The following is a 24,950-nucleotide window of genomic DNA, read 5'->3' as shown; positions in this document are numbered from 1 at the left end:
CTGTAGATGTTAGAGAGAACCGCGATCAGCGATGCCGCACACGAATGGTACAAAAGTGAAAAACAGAGAGCCAAAAATTGTTCACCAAGCTACTAGACAAGACTCGCCTTTGAAAGCAGTCTTATAAAGTGTTGAAATTTTGCTTTCAGGTACCACATTCCGCTGGCTCCTCGCTTGAATGACTTCAACAGCTACCACTTGACCTCTTTTTTCTCTTACTGAGACAGCTCTTTCCCCTTTGCTGTGCTCTCCATATGGCTCTTAAAGTCACACAGGATACCTGGGATCCAGGGTGGCAGAGTGGTTGAGGTACCGGATGCATGAGGAGATGATTTTGTGATCAGGTTCTGGGACAGGAGGGCAAGAGTGACCCTGTCTGCTGCGCTGTGGTTGGCTGCAGAGACTCTTGAAGGATGCGGCTGCTTCAGCACACATCCAGCTCCCAGGCACGACACACCGCGGCTCCCTTTGGAGTGATCTTCTCTTTGCCTGTATCACCTCCCTCTCCTGGCCTCCACAATTCTGAGCACGGCTCCCTCCGCATCTCGCCTTTCCTCTGCTCCATCTCCAGACGAACACATTCAGTTACTTCTCTATCTGTGTGGACCCTGTTCTTTGTCCCCAGGCTGAGGGTCTCCCGAGATGCAAGGGCCCCACTGCCCTCTCTTGTGGCTGATCCGCTTGTGACCTGTCGGCCCTGCCAACGGCCGCAGGAGCCCACCTGGCAGGCTGCCTGAAAGCCCCTCTTGAAGTTCTCGTTGAAGTAGCCGTAGATAATGGGGTTCACACTGGAATTTGAGAAGGCGAGCCAATGGGCGAAGGGGTATACGTAACTTGTCAGGAGGTCCAGCTGGGCCCCCTCTGGCCTTGCATAGTCTATCAATAGCATGAGCGTCCACAGCGGCAGCCAGGAGAGCATGAAGAGCAGGGCAACCACGATCAACATCTTGATTACCTTTATCTTCTTGGGAGATATGTGTGCTCTTCCCGGGGGGTCACCAGAGGGCACCGTATTAGGGTGTGCGTCAGTAGAGAGCCCTGCGGTGGTGTAGAGCTTGGCTCCGATGCGGCAGTACATGAGGGTGATAAGGGTGAGGGGTATGAGATAAATATGAGCAAACAGTACCGTGGTGTAGATCTTCCTCATCTCTGGCTTCGGCCAAGTCTCATAGCAGTAATAGAGTGGGTAGGTGTGGTTGCGGTCTTCACTGTCCACCATATAGTGGCCTTCCTCCTGTTCGACTATCAGCATCATGGCCGAAGGGCACATAATCAGTGCTGCCAGTACCCAGATCAGCCCTATGGTTACCTTGGCAACAAGCAGGGTTAGCTTCGGCTTAAAAGGGTAAACAATGCAGCGGTACCTGGGAAATGAGAAAGTGGAAATGGAGTTCTGTGCATGTCGAAAGAATACTCTACTCTCTTTGCCCAAGTGCCCTTCACCTGTGATGCCACTAATATGTTCCACTATTCGTCATCTCTCAAGGGCACATAAGATACCAGCATGAGAGAAAGAAAGCTCTAGAGTGTGTGGATATGGGGGCTATTATAAACTCACGGTCCTTTTGTCGCGACCTATGGCTTCTTCTCATTTTTCCTTTTCTACTTTACCTTTCCCAACTTCTTAAAGTACATTTTTCTTAACTGACCTCAACCATTGCCTAAGCAAGAGTTTGTACTCCTACCTGTCGACGGCAATGGCCACCAGTGTGAAGACGGAGGCTGACACGGACATCCCCTGGACCAGGCCACTCATCTTGCACACTGCATTGGTGAAGGGCCAGCCTGTCGGCAGAAGCAGCAGAGACTGAGACGAAAACATGGATTAAGAAGATCAGTGAAGGTCAGAACCTAAAGTCCACTTGACAAACAAGTGAGCCATGGAGCTCCAGTTCAGGTGAAAGAGTGGGAGGGAACATAGTCGCCTCACTGTTACATAACAGTCAAACAAGCATAACTGTTTTGTAGCATGAATTTATTACAAAGAACCTGTTTCTCTGAAATACTTGCAAGTTCTGCTCACCACCCAGCTACCATTTGTTGGGTTTGTGGCCTCCATATGAGAGGTCTGGCTGTAAAGTCCCATTATCACATTTCTATGGAAGCATCATCAGGCGATGAAGACTGCGATGAGAACATTGATACTAAATTAATTTCTTTTATGCCACCAACGCATCCATTCACAGTCTGCCTCCGTATCATCCTTAGAAGTTTCGGTTTCGAGAGAAAAAGGTTCACCGACGTTCTGCATCTCACTTTTGCGCTTTGATGTCCTTCAAAACCAATGAGATCAACTTGTACAAAGAAAGAAACAAAGGACAACATGATATTCAGAGTACTCTCCCCTTCAAGGTCAGTTTGGTTCATATCACAAGGCAATTAGCAAGGAATTCATAATGCATCAGCCTGTGCCTCTATAAAAGAAATGAAAGTTCATTTACAGTGCTGCTTGAAAGTCTGTGAACCCTATAGGGATGGTTATTATGCTTGAACAAAGCACCCTTGCGCTGTGAAAAGAGAGAAAATATAACTATTGTTTTTTTTATATGTGCATCGCTCACCTTGATAATACACAGTTACAAACATTTTGAGGATTAATTTGACTTTATAGTGTTCTGCTTGATTTTTTGTTCCCTACTTTTGAGAATTCTTCTTAGTAAGTAAGATGTAGTGCTTTGATTTTATTGTGTTGAATTTTTTAGATTTGTCATCTTCTGTAATCAAACGACACTGACAGAATCTATTCGGCTGCTGGGTTCGAATAGCTGGCGCTTGACTATTCACTGGCACAGTGAGTTGAACTTATTACCCCGTGCTCTCTGTCACTAATCCCAAGGCCGCGTTGGACCTTTGTGGTCATTTTAGTAGAAATGTGACGTTTGTGCCGTTAACTGAATTTCCGTGATACTTCAAGGTGTGGCATAGCATTCAAAACCAAAGCGTGATTCACACACACACATTAATCTACCTGTTGAATCAACACTTGCCACAGCCATAGGATCATTATGAGTTGTACATCTCTGAAATTTTCATTGGGGAAATGCTCTCAAACTATCCATCCATCCAATTTCATTAACTGCCTTCCCTGATAGTGCTGTGGGGTTCCGGAGCCCATTCCGGAATAATTGGGTGCAAGGCTGGGGAGGGGGTACACCCTGAACTGGACTCAAGTACCTCGCAAGGTAGCCCCACACACACACACACACACACACACACACACACACACACACACACTCACTCACACTTTCACTCACTATGGGCAATTTAGAGTCATCAATCAACCTGAACTGCATGTTTTTAGGCGGTGAGAGGAAACCAGAGCAGAAGGAGGAAAGGACTATGAAACCGGCGTTTTTGAAGTTTGTGAGTTTTTTTCTCCGAATACCACCACAGAAGTTCCTGTAGATCTGCATCTTCATTAGAAATGTTGCTGGGGCAAGAGACACGTGGCACAAACTGGAAGACAGTAGTGTGGTATGAAAGTTTGATTCTAAGGCTTTGCTATGCCTATATGCTAGGAATACAGATTTACATAGCTCCCGTGAGATTGTGCGTAATGAGAATGAAAACACTCCTAACCGTCGCTGGTGTTATCATTCTCATTACGCACAGTCTCACGGGAACTACGTAAATCTGTATTCCTAGCATATAGGCATAGCAAAGCCTTCGAATCAAACTTTCATACCACAGTAGAATGAGCTCAGAATGTGACGGCCAACTTTGATAGCTCTGTAATACTCGCAGGGCAACGGTATTATTAATTCTCAAAAAATAAATGATGCATTGTAAAAGTTAAGGGTCTCAGTGTTAATAACCCTACAAATACAATGTGGAAGACAAAGGCTGTTTTGAAAGGTGGTAGGACAGCTTAGTAGAGTAGTGGTTAGAGCACCTGTCTCTGATTCTAAAGGGTACAGGATTGATCCCCCTTGGGCTGTAGTACCTTTGAGAAAGGTACTCACCCTCAATTGCTCCAGTAAAAAATTACCTAGTTGCATAAATAGGTAAAAAATTGGATGCTTATAACTAGTGTAACTAAAACATTGTCAATTAAATGTAAGGGAAAAACTGTCTTTCTAATGCATTTATCTCATGCTTTCTTCCAAAGCAACTTAGTGTTGTGACCTACAGTAATTTATCCATTGATACACCTGACTAATTTTTTTTTTTTTAGTAATTTAGGATACGTATCTTGCTCAAGGGTACGACATTTGGGATCTGAACTTGCAATTTCCGGATCGAAAGACTATAAGACTAAAAGTGACTAAAAGCCACAACCACTAAGACTACAACCATTCTGCCCGTTTTTAATTTAACCTAACGCACAAGTGGTGCCTTGCAAGATGAAAGAGCGGCATATGAAATGAACTTTACAGAGCCGGACCCAGGCTGAGCGACGGAAAAAGGAAGGTGGGTTCAATGAAGGGCCTGCCTGGCAGCAAGGTTCACGCACGGCATCCGAAACACCGGAGCAAGTGGGAGAAACCGAGGGGCAAGAAAACATCCTAAGGTCTCTATACAGGGATCGAGGGCTTCAGCAGGCAGCGTAACAGAGAGGGGGTGAACATGCCATGAGGAAATGTGTCCAGACCCTCCCTGGCAGGAACCGCACAGCTCGGTCGCATTTCCAAGGGCAAGTTGGGGGGGGGGGTAAAGTGGGGAAGGTGGAAGTAGCGGATGGAAAGGCAGAGCAATTGTGCGCTGGAAGAATTAGTAGCAGGAAGGTCTCCCACAGCGATGGTCTCACGCCGATGTCAGTTCCTCTCTGCAGACTCTGCCTCTGGAGGTAAATCACGCTTGGGTGGCAGGCTCTGCGGAAATAATCATGTCACATATGCTTTTTAATGAGGACGAAGCGAATTCCAATTAACTCTCTCGGCAAAACTTTCTTTCCCCGCTTCGCCAACTGTTCCAGGGGTACTGTGGCAGACTTTGTGCGTGGCTCAGCTGCCGGGGGGGTGCTGATTACAGACTGTGTTTCAGAGCACTGCCATAGTTGTCACGGCGGTCCTGGAAAACAGTCACAGGTGGGTATCGTAACGCCAGCCGGATGTTTTCGTGTTATGGGTCATCTGCTCTGGGCAATAGTGGTTCTTTTGAAGAGTCTGAACAAACAGCTCCAGGGCTCTGCTAGCATAGAGGTTAGACTTCCTACTTCTGGATGTGAAGGGTATAGGTTCAAATCCTATCTGCAGTTGTAGAATGCTTTGTTTGCTCATTTAGCTGACACTTTTCTCCAAAGCTACTTACAACTATTTACCCATTTATACGGCTGGGTAATTTTACTAGCACAATTGAGGGTAAGTACCTTGCTCAAAGGTACTACAGCTGGAGGTGAGGCTAGAACCTGCAACCTTTGGCTACAAAAGCAGCAGTTCTAACTACTACAAAACCAATTACCCCATATAAATGTATAAATGGATGAAAAATTGTAAGTAGCTTCCAGTGCCCCCCCCCACCAAAACCGAACAATTTGGATGCCATAAGCAAAGAGAAACAGAACAATAATGTTCTTATTTGCTGATTATATATGTTTATGAATCTGTACTGTGGAGAGACATAAGCAGGATGTTAACATCCATATCCTGGAAGATGTTATAGTGTTGTAATAAATTTGAAAATACATGCTATATGTCAAGTAAAGATATGGAAACATACGCAAAGCATATACCAGGTATATGGTGGCACAGTGAGTTGTGCTGTTGTCTCACAGCACCTGGGTGGTGTGAGAGGATGTGGGTTTGATCCCTGCTCAGCCTGTGTGGAGTTTGCATGTTCTCCCCCATGCTCTGGTTTCCTCCCACACTCCAAAGACATGCTGTTCAGGTTCCCCCATAGTGTGTGAGTGACAGAGAGTGTGTTGCACTGATGTATGGATGAGTGACCCAGTGTAAGTAGTGTATCTAGCAGTGTAAGTCACCTTGGTGAATAAGGTGTGTGGGCTGATAACATACATAGAGTTCTTTGGAAGTTGCTTTGGAGAAAAGCATCTGCTAAATAAATAAATGTAAGTGTTGGACATGTTCACCTTGTATACTCTGCAATAATGTCAGTATGATAGATGATGTGAAAAGCAGATAAAAAATGGGCATTTATGAATTGGTAATGACAAAAGCGAGGTAAAATCTGAGTTCATGTTGGGGGTAATATCAGTTCAGGAGATGATCAGTGTTGTCCTCAGTCCAAACACTGAAAAATTTAAGGCATGTGGTCAGAACACGTATGACCGTTAATACGGAAAGGACCTTCAACAAGCACGGTGATGTGTCCGTGTCCGACGTAAAAATGTTTGAGACAAAGGAGAGAGCAGGATGACAAATTTCATGTGTCTCAGTGAGGGTGAGTGGCGTGATTCCGTCTGCTGTTTGTCAGACGGGGACCAATGGGGGAGTGTGATCTCACCCCAGTCCAATGTCCTGAGAAGTCTCAGCTGGATCCTGCTGTCTGTGTCACATCAGTTTGGGCTGAAAGCAGGGAGGCAAAGCCTTCAATTTTCAGATGTATGGTGTTCAGCTTGAAAAGCACTTAAAACACAATAATGTAACCACCGGCTATAAGGGATCTAAAAGGGTGTTTTTCTATTTTTATATTTTTGAAGGTCATCAGAAGCTATTATGTCAATATACCAGCTGGCATTGCACGGAATTTGTCTTTGAATATCAGCCTTTGGACTGAAAATCTCATATAAAAGCCAGTCATATAGTATTTATTGCAACAGTTTCATCTTTAAGCAGGTGAGCAATGTAAACTATTGCCTTTTGCCTATATTACCATTTTTATTTACTGGAAGCAGACCTTTCAGTTGTATTCTGCATCAAATTTGTGCGTTTTCTACAGCTATTAAGTGTTAGAATAGAACAAAGAGGAATGTTCACATTTTTAAGTCAGAGTATTGGACAAATGCCTGGTGATTTTTTCTTTCCCGACTGTTATAAAAACAAATAAAAAATGGATTTGCAAGGCTATATACACAGAATACATAATGATACTCTGCAATGAAAGGTGCGTATCTAAGCATCTCTCGGTGCTTTTCCTCAAAGGGACCAGAGCAAATGAACATCTAGGACCCTTATATTTATCCTGTTTAGTGGCTGGAGAATGAGACATGATGAGTGTTTTTTCGGTTAAAAATAATGTTTAACGACAGATTGTATATAAAATGCTATAATAAAACGGATCGGGGAAGGTGTGAAGGACTCGTGACACTCATTCGCAAATCCCACGGTTTCTTTATAACAAGAAATAGGCAAATGAGACGATCTGTTTCACATGTTCAGCTCTGGTGCTGATGAAGCTCATAATGTTTGATGGACACCTCAAACGAGCAAGTTTTCAGTAGGTCGACTAGGCTGTGGCTCTAGAGTATTATGCTTTCTTCTCCAAAACACATGAAAAGGAGAAACTTCACAGCAATGGTGCACATTACAGTTGAACAGACTGACTGGATCCATTTTGATATTAATCTTTCATCTTGAAAAACCAGATTTCAGAGCGAGAATAAAATAGTCTTTCGAGTGATTGGTTACCTGTCACTGTATTTAAATGTTAAATAGGGGACTTTTACATAAGGATTTGACTATGAGGGGGATGGTGTGGCGGGCTTGGCTGGGTCCTGCTCTCGGGTGGGTCTGGGGTTCGAGTCCTGCTGGGGATACCTTGCAGTAGACTGGCCCCCTGTCCTGGGTGTGTCCCCTGCCCCCTTCAACCCTGGGCCTTGTGTTATTGGGTTAGGCTCCAGCTTGCTGCGAACAATGCTTGGGGGAAGTGGTTTTGGACAGTGTGTATGAGTTGACAATCACTGACTATATGTTATAACAAATGAGGTGTCAGCAGGATGGAATATTATGTCTTCGATATTTATATATGTGACGTCTCACTTATGATATTCGTAGCGAAACAGAATATCTGTTTCAAACCCATCAAAAGTCAATGAGAAGACAGAACTTCCAAATTCTTTCTCTTTAATCCTGAGAAGTAGCCATTGCTGTCAGACAGATATCATGGATATAAAGAGCGTAAAACTCCAGTTAAAACTTTATAAATTAGGCTTACTTTTCAAAAAACTCCTGAACAAAGTTTGTAAACTTGACTTAGACAAAAACCAAAACGGTCAACACCACAAAAAACGCGACTTCTTAATTTATTACTGAATGAATTTGCATATCTCAAAATGCCCAAAATCCTATTTTTTCAAAATTGTCAGCATTGCTTCCTCAAAACTGAGAATATTCAAGACACTAACCGTGAAGACTAGAGGCAGACGTAATCTCGACCACAAAACATTACTGTTCCCCAGCCTGACCATAATCTCATTTTTCTGCCATATGAAACTGGTAGTAGGAGGTCATGCTGAAGGACGGCTGACTCTCTGGGGAGAGTTTTAGTTTCACAGGAAGTTTAAGGTTAACAGACAGTTGTAACGAAGGGTTTTGTGCAAAAGTTTTGGCACCCAAGCTCAAATTATTTTTTTATTAATTGAATTTTATTGGTTTTCTAAGGGAAAAGGAGTTACTCACAGACTTAAACATGATATATTCCTACAAATTCTAGTGTACAATTCCTCTTCATTTGCTGAATTTAACAACTGTGAGCAAATAAAACATAAAATATGACATGCGCAAAAGTTTGGGCGCCCTGTCAGTCAAGAATTTATAATACTAAATTTCATTTCCAATACCCCTCTTGACTGTGACTCCAAACATTTCCTGTAGGCAGTTAACAGTTTTTCTATTCTTGCTTGTGATTTTTTTCCCTCGCTCTTCCTTACAGAGGGTTTCTAGTTCTTACACTGTCTTGGGTGCACCATCTGTTTGAGATCTGCCCCCAGATTTTCAATAGTGTTCAAGCCTTGCGACTGTGCCGGCCATTTCATAAATGCAATCTTTTCTTCTTGAGGTATTAATATTCTTTGTGAGGGAAGGAAGCGGGTGACCGTTGTCTTCTTTCAGGCGCATCTTTGGGTTTGCAAACATAAAGAAAATGTGCAAACTCCACACACGCAGAGTTGGATTCAAACCTCCAGCCAACCGAGCACCTCAGGAGATGTTTTACCCACAGCACGTGTTTGAGTCCGACTGCTGATACCTTCTGTAGCTCCAGTACATCACAAGATGTTACTCCACTGGTTTGGATTATATTATGCACCTAATATGAAATGTACCACTAGACACATCATTCAGCGAGTGATTCTGCTTACCGATATGTTTCCATTATTGACGGTATCATGTGACTCAACTGCTGGTGATATTTTAAAACACTCGGAAATAACAGCTGAGAACAAAACAATCAGATCAGATTTTTTACTAATATTGCTGAATATTTTATCCTTTTTTACACATTTCTTTTTGCTTGTGCACAAACTAGTTCCCGTAATATGAGCTCAAACCATTTGCTCACATACACCCACACACACCCACACACCTACACAATCACTCGCTGACACCCACATACATACACACAGCTATGCGAGTGCACATGTTTCCATGCTCCAGAATTGGTAAACCTACTAAGCTTCCATGTCTCCAAACCTGAACTTGCAGTTCCTACCACACATACTTCTGGGAAATAGAATATTGATTTGTACTGTTGTGCTTCCATGTAGGGGGGGGTACGGTGACGTAGCGGGCTTGACCAGGCCCTGGTCCCCGGCGGGGCTAGGGTTCGAGCCCTGCTTGGGGTACCCTGTGACAGACTGGCGCCCCGTCCTGGGTGTGTCCCCTGCGCTCCGTGCTGCCGGGCTAGGCTCTGGTTCACCTCAGGACAAGTGGCTTCAGCCTGTGTGTGTGTGTTTCCATGTTGTTTATTAAGAAACTTGGTGTTTCAGCTTAGGGGTGTGGTGGCGCAGTGGGTTGGACCACAGTCCTGCTTTCTGGTGGGTCTTGGGTTCAAGTCCTGCTTGGGGTACCTTGTGATGGACTGGTGTCCTGTCCTGGGTGTGTCTCCTCTGGCTTTATGCCCTGTGTTACTGGGTAGGCTCCAGTTCCCTACAACCCTGTATGGGACAAGTGGTTCTGGAAATGTGTGTTTGTATATTTCAGCTTGATTATCAACTTGCAAGTGAAATATTATTGAAGCTACTTTTAAAAGAACCTGTCATCAAAGCCTTGGTATTCATCTATTTATTATTAGATCTCTTGGTAATTTCAAAATTGGGAATGTTATTCATTAAGATTCCACATGTGAATTAATTAAAATTCCTAATTATGATTACACACACTTGTTCTTTACACTTGGTCAGCTGGTCAATTTCTAAGGGCAATAGACCCATCATAACCAGGATAGTCGGTAGCACTGTGGTTAGAGATGCTAAGGATCCGAAGGTCATAGGTTTGAATCCCACGTACTGCTGTACTACCTGTGAGCAAGGTACTTACCCCACATTGCACCAATAGAAAATAACCAAGTTGTATAAATGGGTAAGTAATGATATGTAGGTTAATGCTTTAATTTATCTGGAAGGAAGGCAATGGTGAAACTAGTGAAAGCAAAGAACACCCAACGCATTTGTTTATACTGAGAAAAAGACACATTGTGGTTGTTGTCACAGAAGCAGATTTTAAAAGCTGGCACTGAATAAACTCCTGACTCTAAGATCATAGTGTATGATCCCCCTGATTAGCTCTGCATTCAGATTATATTGATGAAGCCAGCATTCCAAAGGGTGAAAGTGTGAGAATAAATAAAAAATTGTCACACACTGTCAGAACCGCTTGTCCCATACGGGGTCACGGAGCCTAACCCGGCAACACAGGGCGTAAGGCCGGAGGGGGAGGGGACACACCCAGGACGGGACGCCAGTCCGTCGTAAGGCACCCCAAGCGGGACTCCAACCCCAGACCCACCGGAGAGCAGGACTGCAGTCCAACCCACTGTGCCACCGCACTCCCTCTTAAATAAAAAATTAAATTATCAAATTATCTCACTGATGTATGGATGAGTGACCCAGTGTAAGTAGTGTATCTAGCAGTGTAAGTCACCATGGTGAATAAGGTGTGTGGGCTCATAACACTACATGGAGTTCATTGGAAGTCGCTTTGGACAAAAGTGTCTGCTAAATAAATAAATGTAATGTAAATGTAAATCTATACAGAGGTTACACTTTGAGATCAGCTTGTCCAGTAATTTTCTGTCTTAAAAAAGTCCATTCTACTTTTATTATCTTCTTTATGCTCTGTGGCTGTATTTCACAAAAGGTGACTTTGCTGGTGATTAATTTTTTGCATTTATTCGTTTGAGATTGTGCCGGTAAGGTAACATTGCCCATGTTTAGCAGTATGAGTCGCATTACCTCTGTCTGTGAGCCGTGAAGCCTGAGCCCATTCTTTCTGTGAGAAAATAGTGAAGCAAGGTACCTGTGATGAGGTTGTCGACCAGCGTGGTGGGGATACAGAAGACTCCCACCAGCAGGTCGCTGATGGCCAAGTTGAGGATGAAGAGGTTGGTGACGGTGCGCATGCGCCGGTTCCTCAGGACAATGAGACACACCAGGCCGTTACCCACCATGCACAGCAGGAAGATGAACAGGTAGGCCAGGATGTAGCTGGCAGCCATGGCTAGCGAGTGCTGGTAGTAGGGTGAGAAGGTGACTCTGGTTACGTCGGTAACGTTGGTGGCATCAGATGAGTTCGTGCTGTCAGGGAGGCTCAAGTTCATGAACAGGGACTGCATGTCCTTGGTGTCTCCAGTCCCCATTGCGTCCATCACGCCAGCCTTCTCTGTGTCCTTGTCCTCTAGTTGCCTCTTCATGGACATGGTTTGTCCAGGATTTCTGTGGAGGAAGAGAAACAGATGGCCCAGCTAGAATTTTTCCATTAAATTTAGCTATATTACAGGGCTACTGGAAGTGCAGTGATTACAGCTCAAGTCTTTGAATCCAAAGGTTGCTGGTTCAGCTCTCACCTAGTTGTACAGCACCCTTGAGCAAGGTACTTACCCTAAAGTGCTCCACTAAAATTGTCCTGCTGTATAAATTGGTAAATAACTAAGTAGTTTGACATTACAAGTTGCTCTGGAGAAAAGCATCAGCTAAATGAATAAATGTAAATATCCCCTGTGATACTGGTGTGCAATAAAATATAAGTCTCACTTGCATTCAGCAACCATGTGCTATTTCACTCAAAGTGATGGGAGTTCTTTTTACAATTTTTTTGATTGATGCACCTAAGTGACGGAGGAGTCGGACAATTCCTTCGATGAGTCATCGAGTTTTTGAACGCAGCACTATCTGACAGCCAACATGGGCTTCCAATTTAATCACAAAGCATGAACAACTACAGAGGTGACACTTTCACATCCTTTAATAAAAACACAGCTTTTTTAACAGCAGAATTTACATTCTAATAAAACAATCATCAACCGGTGTATCTGAGCAGTTGAGGCTCCATCTCACCTTTACACTGTTATACATTCATTAACAATAATGCCACTGTTGATATTTTAATTGTATGAAGATGTAATCTTTCTCATCTTTTGCTCAAATAACCTTATGAAAATGGACTCTTTGACTCCTGGGTGGAATTAATTTAAACCTCAGAATTCGGAATGCATTTATTTCAGCAAATAATACATATATTTTAGCTACGGTATCATCTGAGACTTGCTGCTTGGTCTCTGCGCGGTGCAGTTATAAAAGAGGCAAACTTTGATATTAACTGCAATCAGCAAGTAAATGAATCAGACTTTCTGATCACAGATATTCATTTAACAGACACATTCCTCCAAATCAACATAGAGTGGCAAGGTTATAATTATCTGTCTATAGGTAATTCAGGGTAAGTACCTTGATCAAAGGTACTAGAGCTGGAGAGGGAAAATCAAACCTACAACCTTTGCATAGAGGCAGTAGCTCAAACCACTACGCTACCAGCTACCTTTGGCACCATACTCTCTGATTAAGTGTCCCGTCCAGTTGCGTCGTCACCGCGCTAAAGTACGACTCCAAAATGATATTTAAACTCCCTTAGAAGTCGCTTTACAAATGAACACAAAACAAAGGTGCAGATATGAGGTGTTTGGTGGTTTGTAACCAGAGGAGGGGCACAGTAAGGGCATCACAATGCTGCTGTTGGACTCCTGTGCGGGTTATTATTGTGTCGCGTCGTCGACATGTCTTTCCGGCGACTTTACATTGTTACGCATTTAAAAAGTTGGATTTTTGCTTTGCTGCACCAGTTCAGATTAAGTGCTCAAAGGCGCCACAGCAAAGGTTTCTGTGCGAGTGGGCGGATAAGTACTCTCTTCTCCCTTTGCACAAAAGTAATGCAATTGCTGCTTTGTGTATAATACCGCTTTCTCTTGTTGATTTACTCTGGTACCACCCTGTATTCACTCTCGGAGTGGCGCCGGGGTAGCGGCACACAGGACAACAGCACTTTGCACCGCAGCGACATGAGGTCTATGAGGGGACCATGGCTGCGTTTTCCATGGGAGCTACTGCAGACTGGTAGGCTGAGCTGCCAGTCGAGAGAACCGCAGCAACTATCTGATCTTTCCGCCCCTTTTCTTAGAGAACGAAATAACAGAGGTGGACAAATGGGCTGGAAATGTATTGAAAATCACGGAAGTGGTGGAAGTGGACGGGGGATAGGATTGTGCTGCTCGTATTTTATGACTTGCGTGACCCTTTAAATGTGATCGAGGAGCCCCCCTCGTGACCTCTCTCAGTGCTCATCTTGGTTCTTTCACTCTGAGACTGGGGATAATAGTTCTTTTTGTCCAGTTCTGCTATTGTCATTCAATATTTTATAGTCAAGGTCAAGTCAACTGTATTGTCACTTCCACAATATGCTCAGAACATACATTGGAGTGAAATAGCGTTTCTCCTGCACCATGGTGTGACATAGAGGACAACATTTAGAACCCATCTGACTGCTAGGGGTGGCACAGAAAGTAGCGCTGTTGTCTCACAGTGGCTGGGTGGTGGAAGAGGACATGGGTTTGATCCTTGCTCAGTCTGTATGGAGTTTGCATGTTCCCCCATGTCTGTGTGGGTTTCCTCCAGGTGCTCTGGTTTCCTCCCACAGTCCAAAGACATGCTGTTTAGGTAACCCATAGTGTGTGAGTGACAGAGAGAGTGTGTTCAACTGATGTATGGATGAGTGACCCAGTGTAAGTAGTGTATCTAGCAGTGTAAGTCACCGCGGTGAATAAGGTGTGTGGGCTCATAACACTACAGAGAGTTCATTGAAAGTTGCTGCAGAGAAAAGTGTCTGCTAAATGAATTAATGTGATGTAAATTAATATTACCACAGTACAGTTCACTGTAACTAATGGGATTAATCCTTCCAGACCCTCCTGTGTCCATTGTAGTAGAAGAGGAGAATTTTGTTTGTATTGGTCGGTGAAATCAACCAACTAACTTCTGATGTGTGCAGTTTCTAACAATCCAGGCTTAGGAAGACCGTCCAATTCACGCATTTTATATCTTAGGGATTAGAGCTTCTGCCATTAGACCCCAAAGTTGCAGGTTGAAATCCCACTTCTAGCGGAAGCACCCTTGTGCAAGGTACTTACCCTAAATTGCTCCCGTAAAATTACCCAGCTATATAAATGGGTAAATAATTGTAGGTAGCGTCACATCATAAGTTGCTTTGGAGAAAAGCATCAAGTAAATGTAACCTTATTATATTGTGTTAAACTCCCAACATCGGGTTATAACATCAAGCAATGACTGCTCCATCTGCTGTACAATAAACTCTGCTGGCTGCCCTGTCACAAAGTACCACGTGTCTTATTGTTCGAACCTCAGTCAGTGTTTGGAGGTCCAGCAGTGACTGCGCTTTGCTTACAAAACTTTTAATTTGTGATTCCCTTCTAGTTACTTTTTATTTAAAACGACAAGCAATTGCAAAAATGATTGTCCTGGCGATGCTGAAACGAGAAAGGGAAAAACGAATTTAGAAATTAAACTGAAAATGAGAGCGCATCATGAAAATGTAGTGTATTTACTGTAAGCACTTTATTTATTTATTGCCTTTTAGTTGTGTATATATCCTTATGGTTCATGTAATACTGTATTAGGGGATTTTTCAAGAATGACAAGGTCCACTTGGAACGGATGGCGGGATCCAGTGTCTTTTTTTGTCTTTAAAAACGGTAATTTATACAGTATAATTTATTTGCATCTGTAGTCTGGTAGCGTGAGTAACCTCTGAATTTAATGAGTATCCGTAGCCCATGGAGAGGAAACGGTGGGAAATAAAGTTGATGCAGGATAGGAGCTCCTGGCGGTGGAACTGTTTCTTAGAGCAGAGCTGTCTCTTTGTTCTCAGTGTTTGTACTAAATTGATTAAATGTGCAATTTTCTGTATACGTTACAAGTGACCTATTGATGAAAAGCCTGGACTGTAAATATCAAACTCCTGAGGTTCCTTGTTAGGATAAGTTGTCCTTTTGATATAAAAGGTTTGAGAATGAAGACTGTATGTGTGTGTGTGTGTGTGTGTGCATATTCCCTCCCCATCCTGTGGTGAGCTCATTAATTTTTGGCATTTTAGTTTCGTTCTGTTCTAGTGTGGGGGTGTGGTGGCGCAACAGGTTTTGCTGGGTCTGGGGTTCAAGTCCTGCTTGGGATGCCTTGTGATGGACTGGCATCCTGTCCAGGGTGTGTCCCCTCCCACTCCCCCTCCAGCCGTGCACCCTGTGTTACTGGGTTAGGCTCTGGTTTGCTGCGACCCCACTTGGGACAAGTGGTTTCAGAAAATGTGTGGTTCATTCTTAAAGGTTTGGGCAACAATTTTGAGCTCTGCAGTTTTGGAAATAACGGTGAACGCTACATTTATTGAAGCTCGGCAAGCGATTACTCGGAACGTGTTCAGGCTTCACTACATGGTGGGATTAATCCTTAGACTTTTCGGTGACCATATTTCCCCCGTTACGTTTCAATTTCAGATTATGAGAACATCTTCATGAGAAAGATGAAATGCTTTATATTTACATGATGAAAATATTACACTGCATGCAACTGTTTCCATACAACAGGTCAACAAGTGAAGAGCTGTCTCTCAGGTAGGAAGTGAAAGTGTTATTATTTGGCAGATAATGGTTTAATTATAGTCAAGACAGATTCAGATTTAATAGATTCTTTAGTTTTCGTTTTTTTTTAAAAGATAAAAGTTACAATACAAAAACTATACTAATTATAGAAATAACTTGTTATTGTTGTTGTTGTTGCTATTATTTTTTTCGATAATTTATGATTAATTAGGTAGTCAATTATATTCACACAATTACATATTGCAGGTAAGAGGTGTAAATAATGAGCAATGGCTCTGTTTCCTCGGAGTTATTAACTGTGATTGAGGACTCTGTAATGTTGTTTATTAGGCCTTTGCAGATATCCGTGTAAATTAATATATATAAATGTTTATGTTGGAATGTGGCTCTTGTTTAATGTATTCTGGGGTAACATTGAATTGGGAAGATGAGTACTATTTCCTACATCTGGAGGGGTTTACATTTGTGGAAGGCAATGGATGCCTTCAACCCATGATGCCTCTTCCCAGCTGTTAAACATGGTAAAGGTATGGGCTGCCTTCTCATGGGAGACATTAGACCTGATAATTGCCCTGTACGGTTATATAATAGCAAAGGAATATGAAGTCATTTTACAAGACCAGGTGCACCCTATGCTGCAAACACTGTTCCCTCATGATGTTCCCATATTTACATTTAATCATTTAGCTGATGCTTTTCTCCAAAGCAACTTACAATGTTAAGGTTTCTTACAACTATTTACTCATTTATACAGCTGGGTAATTTTACCGCAGCAACTTTAGGGTAAGTACCTTGCTCAAGGGTACTACAGCTGGAGGTGAGACTGAAACCAGTGAGTTTTGGGTACAAAGACAGCAGATCTATCCACTATGCTACCAGCTGTCCTGAAACGAAATGCCTTTCATGCCCTCCTCTGTCACTGGATCTAGACATCACTAAACTTTTATGAGAAGTTCTGGAGCAATGAGAGCAAAGTAGATCCCTCCCCCCTCCTTTTTCCCTCAAAGACGTGAAAGCTTTTCTTCTTTGAAGGGTGCAATATCTCATTACACACAGTTCAGGACTTGAACGACTGCATTCCAAGAAGGACTGAAGTTTTTCTGAAGGCAAAGGAGGATCCGACTCCTTATCAGGTCCTTGATATTAATATGTTGCTAGGTGGCAAATTTTGTCCACCGTCTTTACCAAACACAACGAAAACACCCTACTTGAGTCCTCTTCCAAACATACAAACAGACTGGAAAAATTTTCCACAAGGTTCCACTGGGAGCTCACATATGGCGTTCGAGTCCAGCTATGTCTAATAAGAATTCCCATGTTTTGAGTGTATTTTCTCTTATATTCCAGATGCAGCAGTTCAGACGACCCGCGGAGTCTGAGCTGCTTTTTGCTGTACGACGATGTCTGAGAAAGGTGTGTATGTGTGAAAGTTCTGTGATGTTCCAGCAGGCCATATGTTCCAAATCCTTTGATTTATCCCCTCTTACACCCTGTGTTTTTTACAATCTGATTGAGGAGCAGTGAAAAATTAATAGCAGAAAACTGCAAATGACATTCAGCAGCTTGGTGGACGGGTGCAGGAATTTCTCATGACCTGATCTTACCCAGTGACTCATCATAACATGAATATGAACAGCTCCAACATTTACATTTACATTTACATGTCTTCGTTTAGCAGACACTTTTCTCCAAAGCGACGTACATCTCATAGAAAATACGATGTGTTTGTTACATTAAGAGAGACACTTAGATGCAGATGTGTGATTCTTAAGTGCAGTTAGTTTGTTTCTTTCCACCATATGAACCAATGTTCATCACATGAGTAGCTGCATAAAACTTGATCCGAATATCCACATTTCCAAATCACCTTCCTAGTAATATTTTTTTTTCTTGTGATATATGTAAACATTTACGTTACATTCCAGGAGTAGCTGCGTAAAGGTTTATCTGGGCATCATCTTAAAGTTACGGTGCATAAACATTTATACCTTACATGAACTTCAGAGATGATGGGAGAAGTGAGTCTGGAAGAGGTGAGTTTTCAGACCCATTTTAAATGTGGACAGAGATTCAGCAGTTCTGAGTGAGAGGGGGAGGTCGTTCCACCACAACGGAGCCAGAACCGAGAACCTTCACACTTTACCTTTCATGTGTGGGACCACCAAGCAGGCAGATGTGGCAGAGTGAAGCGGTCTGGTTGAGGTGTAGCGGTTGATCAAGTCCTGTAGATATCTGGGAGCAGTTCTATTGATGCATTTGTAGACAATAACCAGGGTTTTGAATTTGATTCGAGCAGCTATAGAAAGCCAGTGCAGAGAAGCGAGTGGAGGAGATGCATGGGAACGCTTCGGCAAGTCAAACACAACTCGGGCAGCAGCATTCTCTATCAGCTGTAGAGGTTTGCTGGCAGTAGCAGGAAGGCCACACCGGAAAAAGTTGCAGTAGTCCATGAGAGAAAATGAGAGGAAGAGCTGGGTATCATCAGCGTAGCAGTGGTAGCTGAATCCATGGGAGGCAATGACAGGGCCGAGGGAGGAGGTGTAGATTGAGAAGAGCAGAGGACCCAGTACCAAGCCCTGAGGGACACCGGTTGAGACAGGCAGAGGAGAAGAAATGGATCCCCACCAGACCACTTCATAGGATCTGTCAGATAGGTAGGACTCAAGCCATTCTAGTGCTGTTTCTTCTATCCCCAGTTGAGTAAGACAGGAGAGTAGAATTTGCTGGCTGACAGTGTCGAATGCTGCAGACAGGTTGAGGAGGATGAGGACCGAGAAGAGGGAGGCGGCTCTAGCCGACTGGAGAGCATAAGACACTGCCGGGAGCGCCGTCTCCGTGGAGTGACCAACTTTGAACCCAGACTGATATCCATCGAGGAGATGGTTCCGAGTGAGGAATTCAGATAGATAATCACAGGCCGCTCGCTCTAGAGTTTTAGACGGAAAAGAGAGGAGGAAGACCCACCTGTATTTTTGGACTGAGTTAGGATCCAGAGAGGGTTTCTTTACCAGAGGTGAAATGAAGGCAGTTTTGTAGGCAGATGGGAAGCAGCCAGAGGAGAGCGAGGAGTTGATGAACAACACACACACACACACACACACACACACACACACACACACACACACACACAAAAGCTAGAAAAGTCTTTTGGCGTCACAAAGTCAATTAGGATGATAACAGCAGCTGCACACAAGAACAGCCTGAATCACGGAGATGAGAAAAAGTAGCCTATTGTTGCATATGTTGCAGTGCTGGAACAAAGCCACAGATTTGGGGGAACAACAAATTTTAGCAACAGTGCTCACTGGAGTTTTACAAAAATACTGGGGAAAGCAGATCAAGGTTTGCTTGAACAAAGGACAGCGCCCCCATCTGGAAGACCATTATACAGTATGCTTTCAATAAGCTGGGCAGCGCAGTGGAACAGTGGGTAGTGCTGCTGTCTCACAGCACCTGGGTGGTGCAAGAGGATGTGGGCTCGATCCCCAATCAGTCTGTGTGGAGTTTGCATTTCCTCCCTGTGTCTGCGTGCGTTTCCTCCAGGTGCTCTGGTTTCCTCCCACAGTCCAAAGACATGCTGTTCAGGTTCACCCATAGTGTGTGAGTGACAGGGAGAGTGTGTTCCACTGATGTATGGATGAGTGACCCAGTGTAAGTAGTGTATCTAGCAGTGTAAGTCACCGCGGTGAATAAGGTGTGTGGGCTGATAACACTACATAGAGTTCATTGGAAGTCGCCTTGGAGAAAAGTGTCTGATAAATACATAAATGTAAGGTATGTTGTAAACTTAGAGGACTGGAACAGATTTAATAACTGGATTTGCACTGATCCAGAAGAGCTAGACTCCGCACAAGAGCATAGACATTTTATTGCACTGCCCCCCCCCCCAGAAATCATGCATTACTGTAACCCTCCTGTAAACATGGTAAAGTACAGTACACGTTAGGGCGCGCTCATCGCCTGGGACTCACGGAGGATTTTGACAAAAAAGCTCAAATTGAATGAAATGTCGTTTTTTGCATTTTCAGAATGATTTTGTGAGTCTGCATAATAACGTGTGAATTTTTTTTCAAAATTTTGAAGATAAATTTAAGAGGGAAAGAAGGTGAGGGATCGCAGGAGCGATTCCTTACCTGCCGAAGGTGAGCTGCACCCCGAACTGCTGTCCTCCCTCCCTGCGATCCCTGTCAAGTCCCGAGTATCACCCCCCGCAACCCCCACCTGCGAGGGGGTCGGTTTAATTCCCTTTGCTTTGCACGTGACTGGTGCGGCTCGTTTCTTTTATGAATGGAATGAGAAGCGGAGACGCTCCACGCGCCATCAGCATCACGAGGTGAAAGTGAACCTGCAAACAGGGTACGGGCACGTCACGCGATCTCCGGGGACTGAAACCCCCAGCCTCGTGCGGCCGCAGGGAGCGTGAAAACACCGCGATCGTAACTGTCACTGACTCTGCCGGACAGTTCAGCTGTATCCTAATCCTATTCCTATTCCTATTCCTTACCTGCGGAGCGTCGCTCTCAGTCTCAGACGCCGGACCTGTGGCGCGTTTTTCCTCTCGCCTCTTTTTGAATCCCGCCAATCGATGTGACTGAAGAAGAAGAAGTGGGAGAAACGGGGAGAACCACACTTTGACTGCTCACCGTCCGGAAAACACGAGGGAAACACCGAATCTCTTCATTTAGAGTCGAGACCAGAACCGGCGGCGTTGAGTCCGGAGGTCGAATTATAGCCGCGCGCTCCTCCTCGCGCACCTCCGCGCGCACACTCGCTGTCCATCAGCTCCTAAGGCTGCGACACACACACACACACACACACACACACACACACACACACACACACACACACTCATTCAATCACTCACTCCCTCTTTCCGTCACTCGCTCAGTCACTCATTCTCTCTCATTCAGTCATTCTCTCTCTTTCTCTCTCTCTCTCTCTCTCACACACACACACACACACACACACACACACTCACCGATTCAATCACTCCCTCACTCATTCACACACCCATTCAGTCACACACGCACACACAATAACTCACTCATTCACGCAGCAACATTCATTCATTCATTCATTCATTCATTCATTCATTCACTCACTCACTCGCTGTGATTCAGACTTTGACAGCTTGGCCTTTTCTCCTTACCACACTCATAACAGTTCATTAATATTTGGTGCCTTATTGTCATTTAGGGTTGTTTTATTCATCCTTGGCCCACTCCAGTGACCCTCAAATCTCTGCTCTCGTACTGCTTACTTATAGCCGCTTAACACCACCCTTGTGGAACTCTGTAAGACATGCATAAAATGCAGCTCGTTTCTGGAGAAGAAAGAAAAGCTTTTGGGAACAACAAAGGTGCACCTCTTTTATATAACATTACCGTGTTTTACACAGCAACATGTAAAATATGTTACATGTGCCCAGTGACACAGCTGCATGGGACTCACTGTGCCACTATAATTTATCGTTTACACAAATACCATGACGTTCACTTCCATGAGTGAAATCAGCAGGATGGAAAGTTATTAAATTAATAATGATTAAATGGCTAAGATAAATATGAAATGTAGTAAATGTGTCTCATGAAGCATCACTTTGCTCTTCGCTACTGCTGTCTTGCTTCGTGTGTCTCTGAACAAAATATGGATTCATAGAGTAAAATTTAACTTATTTTAAGGTATATATGTATTTGTATTTATTTTATCATTTAAAAATGATTTTTTTCTATGCTGTTTTAAGGCACTGCTGAACGCAGTCCAGGAACACTACTCTAATAGCACAGAATTTCCCACAAAAACCCAACCTGAGATTTTTTACACCACAGTTTACACCATTACAACAGATATCCAATGCAATGCGCTTTATGTGTGCAGGAAACAGGTTTTTAAAAAGACTGTGGGAAACATCAGGCAACAAGGAGCCATCTTTATCGACCAAAGTCATATGAGGACATGCTTACATAACGGTTTATAAGCTCTTCGCCAACATGAGACTGAACATTAGAATAATCCATACGAGTACCAGTACTGAGAAGTGTGGGGTTCGAGTTCTGTCACACGGTACTCCTGTGGGGCCTTGTTCACGAGGGCTTCTTTTCTGCAGCCTCCTCTCCAATTTATTAAATTGGTGTTGTATTTCTTTCTTTTGACAACTTCTTTTAAGTGCTGAAACAAACTCAAAGATCCTGTGTTAATGTAACACATTTATATTCATGTCTTTAGCTGACACTTTTCTCCAAAGCAAAATACAGCATTAAGATCACAATTCTGAACCCATTTACACAGCTGGGTAATTTTTAGTGGAGCAATTTAGAGTAAGTACCTTACTCAAGAGTACCACAGTCAGAGGGGGGGATCAAACCTGTGACCTGTGGAGCCACAGCTAGTACTGCTAACCCCTCCACTACCAGCAGTCCTGTGGTAGGTAATTTACCATTATTTACCCATTTATAAAGCTGGGTAATTTTAGTGGAACCTTTCAGGGGAAATTCCTTGCTCAAGGGTTTTACAGCGAGAGGTGGGATTCAAACTTGCAACCTATGGGCGCAAAGGCTTGAACTCTGCCGCTGTGTCCCTGTACTTCATTGTGCCTTTGGGAAGTGTGCAGGTCTGGTGAGTGCAGATGATTTTGCTTAACTAGTTTACTTAGACTGGTGATGGGTAGGTAGCACCGAGAATGGAAACGCACGCAGCCTCCCAGACGCCACAAGCGCTAACGTCCCCGTTTTGGGTCCAGGACAGGATTTTGATCGAGCTCCATTGTCAGGGCGCCGGCGTGTAGCCAAAGCACCTGCTTCTGTCTCCACACGTGTGCATGTGTGCGGAATGCGTGCCAATTAACATGCCACCCAGGGCACTGCTGTAGCTCACAGTTACAGCGGCTGTAACTCAAGCACTCGGGTGGATGGTGTGAAACAGGGTGCGAGATGGTGATCTGCTCACCTCCTCATCCTGTCCCTCGGCAGAATGCGTGTCTGTAGTTTTGGGTGAATGTTTACGTATTTTCTCGTAGCAGAGCACTGAATGAAATTATCTTTGTGTGTGTGTGTGTGTGTGTGTGTGTGTGTGGGGCTTTTCCTTCCACTTTCAAAGGTTTTAGGTTCTCAAGTCCCAAATTTTTATTCTTAATATGATTATTTGCATTATTTCCCATACATGGGATAATATGATTTAGTATGTTTAAAACAAAGGCGAGTGAATAATCTCTGAAGTGATGTGAGTTTTCTGTTAATGGCAGTATAATAGCATTGCTGTGTATTATCAATTGAAGCGTTTAATATTTGGCGTGTTTTTTTAACTTTGTTGAATTAAATACAGTTTTGGGAAAATTAGTTCCTTCCTTCAGCAGTGTGTGACGTTGCACTTTCTCAGCCCACATCGGGTGGGACGGTGATACCGCGAGTAGCGCTGGTGTCTCACAGCGCCTGGGTGGTGCGAGACGACAGGGATTTGATTCCCACTCAGTCTGTCTGAAGTTTGCATGTACTCTCCGGGTGCTCTGGTTTCCTCCCACACTCCAAATACTTGCTGTTCAGGTTCCCCCATAGTGTGTGAGTGACAGAGAGAGTGTGTGTATGTTCCACTGATGTATGGATGAGTGACCCAGTGTAAGTAGTGTATCTAGCAGTGTAAGTCACCACGGTAAATAAGGTGTGTGGGCTCATAACACTACATAGAGTTCATTGGAAGCTGCTTTGCAGAAAAGCATCTGCTAAATAAATAAATGTAGACTGAGTGGCAGATCAGAATTGTGCAGTTAATAGCTCACTTGAGCAAAGAGAGAGTGTCTCGCTTCCCAAAAAAAAATCAACCAGAGTAGCGAAGCGCTGATTTACACTGGAATTGGTTTCTTATTAACACTATAGTGCATCTATATTTCTCTATATATATTTGGATAATCAACGATACATATACTGTATATACAGTGTATGGTAATGTGCAATGTAATTTCATTGTGTGTGTCCTTCCTGTGTGACGATACTTTATGCCACCGGTGCTGAATGTGTTTTGTGCACTTTCACGCTGGGCACAAAATATCTCATTCACGCCAAAGCGTCGTCTTCTAAAGTGGGGAGGTGACCGCTAAGTCCCGCGGAAACACTGTAGTGATCCTCTTCCCTGCCAGAGCACACTTGTTGATGATTCAGGTACCTTTACAAGGACGCGATCCACCAACCTATTGTCTTCTCTCTCTTCAATCACATTCTCGCTATTCTCTCATCGTGGAGAGAGCGACACACTGGTGCTCAAGGGCCACGGCTGAGCTACCTCTACGAGATCACATTAATTTCATCTCCGTCACCTTCCAGCAACACAATTTCATTTTAGCCCAAGGCTCCTGTCTTCATGCCTCCTCTTTCTGGGAAAGAAAAATATTAATTTTTAAGCATTGCTGTGGACATGCTGTGAAGCATTTCATTCCACCTGCCATCATTTTGCCATCTCCAGCAGGGCGGGGCTGCCCAAAGGTCGGGGAGACACCTGTAGCCGAGAGAGTGGATTAGACTGTTCATTAACGGTAATTAAAATGACCGTTTGAGTCGAAAGCCATGCAGTGCAGCAGTGTGTTATTAATCTACGTGGCGCTGTTCTAACAATCCGCTCATTTTAATATCCTCTTCTCAGACGAAATCCATCTCAAGTTCACCTCACCTGAATTTTTTTAGATGCACAGGTAATTCACGAAACTGGGGCTGATCATTCGTTTTTACGGCTTTGGAATATCCACTTTTATTATTTTAACAATTTTTAAATTATTATGATTATTATTATTATTATTAACATTAATAAAGATTATTTTAACCAATATTGCTTTATTTTCACCTATAATCTCTGAAGAGTGTAATGTTACATTATTTTTAAGTCACCCTGAACAGGCATCTGTCCTAATTTTCACAGATTAACAGGTGAATCTATTCCTCTAGAAAGAGCCTTAGTGACGTCTAGACGTTCAT

General features: G+C 43.6%; 1 protein-coding gene across 1 annotated transcript; it reads right to left on the bottom strand.

Annotated features, from left to right (window-relative positions):
• Positions 1–424: 424 nt before the first annotated feature.
• On the bottom strand, positions 425–20,567 carry LOC108933093 (neuropeptide FF receptor 1-like). Its single transcript, XM_018749922.2, has 5 exons — positions 20,498–20,567; positions 11,352–11,767; positions 6,627–6,629; positions 1,686–1,785; positions 425–1,364 (listed from the first exon to the last, which is right to left on the bottom strand). The coding sequence occupies exons 2-5, from the start codon at positions 11,749–11,751 to the stop codon at positions 425–427; spliced, it is 1,443 nt and encodes a 480-aa protein (XP_018605438.2). The 5' UTR covers positions 11,752–11,767; positions 20,498–20,567.
• Positions 20,568–24,950: the final 4,383 nt, after the last annotated feature.

This window comes from Scleropages formosus, chromosome 6 (assembly GCF_900964775.1).
Source record: "Scleropages formosus chromosome 6, fSclFor1.1, whole genome shotgun sequence".
Classification (NCBI taxonomy): Eukaryota; Metazoa; Chordata; class Actinopteri; order Osteoglossiformes; family Osteoglossidae; genus Scleropages; species Scleropages formosus.
The sequence above is the reverse complement of the archived record's forward strand: the minus strand, read 5'-3'. Positions and strand labels throughout refer to the sequence as shown.